Source organism: Triplophysa dalaica, chromosome 13, assembly GCF_015846415.1.
Source record: "Triplophysa dalaica isolate WHDGS20190420 chromosome 13, ASM1584641v1, whole genome shotgun sequence".
NCBI classification, from domain to species: domain Eukaryota; kingdom Metazoa; phylum Chordata; class Actinopteri; order Cypriniformes; family Nemacheilidae; genus Triplophysa; species Triplophysa dalaica.
Genome location: NC_079554.1, coordinates 21,305,441 through 21,307,783, shown reverse-complemented (window position 1 = coordinate 21,307,783; position 2,343 = coordinate 21,305,441). Strand labels below are relative to the sequence as shown.

Sequence of the window (2,343 nt, the reverse complement as noted above, 5' to 3'; positions counted from 1 at the left end):
TACATGTTGATTTGAAAACGTTCATGTATTTCGTCCTAAAATAAGTATTGTATGGTCAGCCCGTATGTGTGTGTTGTTTGCAGATGAATCAAATTCAGATATTAATTTAGATTAATTTGTAATAAGTAGGATGCAGTTTTCAAACTAATTAAAACTATTTGAACCTCAAAAAGTTCACTTTACAAGTCTGTTAATAACAAATTTATGGTAATCAGAACATATAATAGGTTTACTCAAGAGAACATTTAATCAGCCCACAACAGACAACATTATACAGAAGAAAAATAAAAACAAAACTAATACGCAACAAAAACTACACAATTTTTACAAAATATAAATAAATAGAATAGTGCGTTTGACAACTCTGCATTGATTAAAGGGGTTTTCATTGAATTCTGGTCAGTTCTGTGCGCTCACGTTAAGTGATGTTTTCTTTGTGCAAACACATTCTGCACAATTTTTCTCATAATTAATTTTACTAAAAGAACATTCAACGTCCACAACATTAACTTTTTTCTTACGAAAAAGGTTATTTGCGATGGAAAGAGTTCAACAGACTGCAAAACGGTGAGCAATTGTTCTTATAACAAACTTTGACTTAAATATAAAATTGTCGGCACCGGAAGATAGTTCACTTTCTTTGTCCTTCTGTGCATTTTACAACACCTGGAATTTCCAGGACGACGTGGGATCTTTGTAATCCAAACAGTCTGAGTTGAAACCGAACTTCCACGAAGCGTTTTGCTCCTTGTAATCCAAGCAGTCCGAGGATGCGTTGAACCCGAGACCCGTGGGCGCGTAACCCTGCGCAGAACAGGCGAGTGGATAATGATGCGCAGACCCGAGATAAGAGCCACAGTCCATTCCACTGAAGTAAGACATCGAGCCCTGGTTGTATCCCGACGCCTGGGTGTATGTCATGGGGTAGGATCTTTGTAAGTTGGCGGATGAGGAGGAAGAAAGTGTTTCCGAGACTGGAGAGGTGGATGCAGGGCTCCATATGGACACTGCGGCGGTCGGACTGGATGTGACCGGTAATGAGGTGCTGGAAGGGCTTGAAGTCATTTCTGTGACTGGAGGGTTTTTGTTCTTTGCTGGTTTGTTACAAGTATGCACGCTGGTATCGTTTTGCTGCTGCTGTTGGCGACACTTTGCTCTTCGGTTTTTGAACCAAACCTGCATAGAAATGTCAATGTGAGTGTACATGCACAATTATATATTTTTTCGTAGCCTATTAAATATCAACTTGAAACGAAATTGCTCTCTGATACAGTTAAGAAGGAACAGTTCATTAAACGACTTTAGTTGTTTGAATATTTTTTTGGCATGAAGACATTTAGTGCCCAAAAGTTTAATCATGAAAAATGGACTACAATCGCAAATATAAATTGACAGTTAAATGAACCTTGTATGTTTTAGTATATAATACACTTTAAATGGCCTAACATATTTTATGCCTTGTGAACTTTTTTGCTTACCTGTACTCTAGATTCAGATAAATTGATTTTTAAGGCCACTTCTTCCCGCATAAAGATGTCTGGATAGCGCGTCTTTGTAAACAGGGTCTCCAGTATATCCAGCTGCGCTCGAGTGAATGTGGTGCGCTCTCGTCTCTGTTTACGCGGAGTTGCTGTGGGATAAATATTGTGTTCAGAGTGTTTTAAAAAAATGTTTCCTATTGCATTTACATTTTAATTCAAAATATTCAAGACCCGTGTTCTTGTAACACATGTTTATCTAAGTCAATGCATGTATCCAAATGTTAAGACGCATTTGTCTTTACCTGGATAACCCGCGGACTGGTGCAGCAGGTCTATTCCTGTGGTAGTTAAACTCAGCCCGTTGACATGATAAGGCGCTTGATGAAGGTAAGACATCATATTCGCGTTTTGGTTAAGAAAATCGTTGTAGACAGACTCTGGTCGCCAAGTGCGCAAACCCGTTTACTCGCCTGCGCTGCAGTCTCTTCTATATATCGAGCGATGACAGCAGATGACTGGCTGAGCTAGTTGTTAAACTAGTTCGTTGGCTAGGGCGATAGGGGGGGTCTTCTCAACACCATAATTGGAACGCCTCCTAAAACAAAACCCACCAGTCATTTGTAGAGACGCAACGAGGCGCAGCGCTCACATAGCAGCCAACACATTTCAAGACAAGCTAATTGTCTCCGAAGTAGACAGCCTCGTTGGGGGTCATTTGCAAAGACAAAGGCCACTGTGGACAAGATAAATACTGCTGATAACAAAGGGCCCTTTGGCGAAAAACAATGACGCAGACCTGTAAACTTCTCCGTTCTTTGTATTAATGGGCCTCGACTTGTCCATTTTAATGAGCTTGCCATTA

The 2,343-nt window shown here is 40.1% G+C and overlaps 1 protein-coding gene across 1 annotated transcript; it reads right to left on the bottom strand.

Annotated features, from left to right (window-relative positions):
- Nucleotides 1–657: 657 nt before the first annotated feature.
- On the bottom strand, nucleotides 658–1,892 carry LOC130434538 (homeobox protein OTX2-A-like). Its single transcript, XM_056764748.1, has 3 exons — nucleotides 1,784–1,892; nucleotides 1,479–1,630; nucleotides 658–1,176 (listed from the first exon to the last, which is right to left on the bottom strand). The coding sequence occupies exons 1-3, from the start codon at nucleotides 1,878–1,880 to the stop codon at nucleotides 658–660; spliced, it is 768 nt and encodes a 255-aa protein (XP_056620726.1). The 5' UTR covers nucleotides 1,881–1,892.
- Nucleotides 1,893–2,343: the final 451 nt, after the last annotated feature.

Bases quoted from the DNA above. Each gene is read 5' to 3' on its own strand.
- LOC130434538 (XM_056764748.1), bottom strand. From the start codon at position 1,880: ATGATGTCTTACCTTCATCAAGCGCCTTATCATGTCAACGGGCTGAGT. The intron at 1,631-1,783 runs GTAAAGACAAAT...TTTATCCCACAG, and splicing joins CCAGTCCGCGGGTTATCCAG to CAACTCCGCGTAAACAGAGA. The intron at 1,177-1,478 runs GTAAGCAAAAAA...ATTTCTATGCAG, and splicing joins TATCTGAATCTAGAGTACAG to GTTTGGTTCAAAAACCGAAG.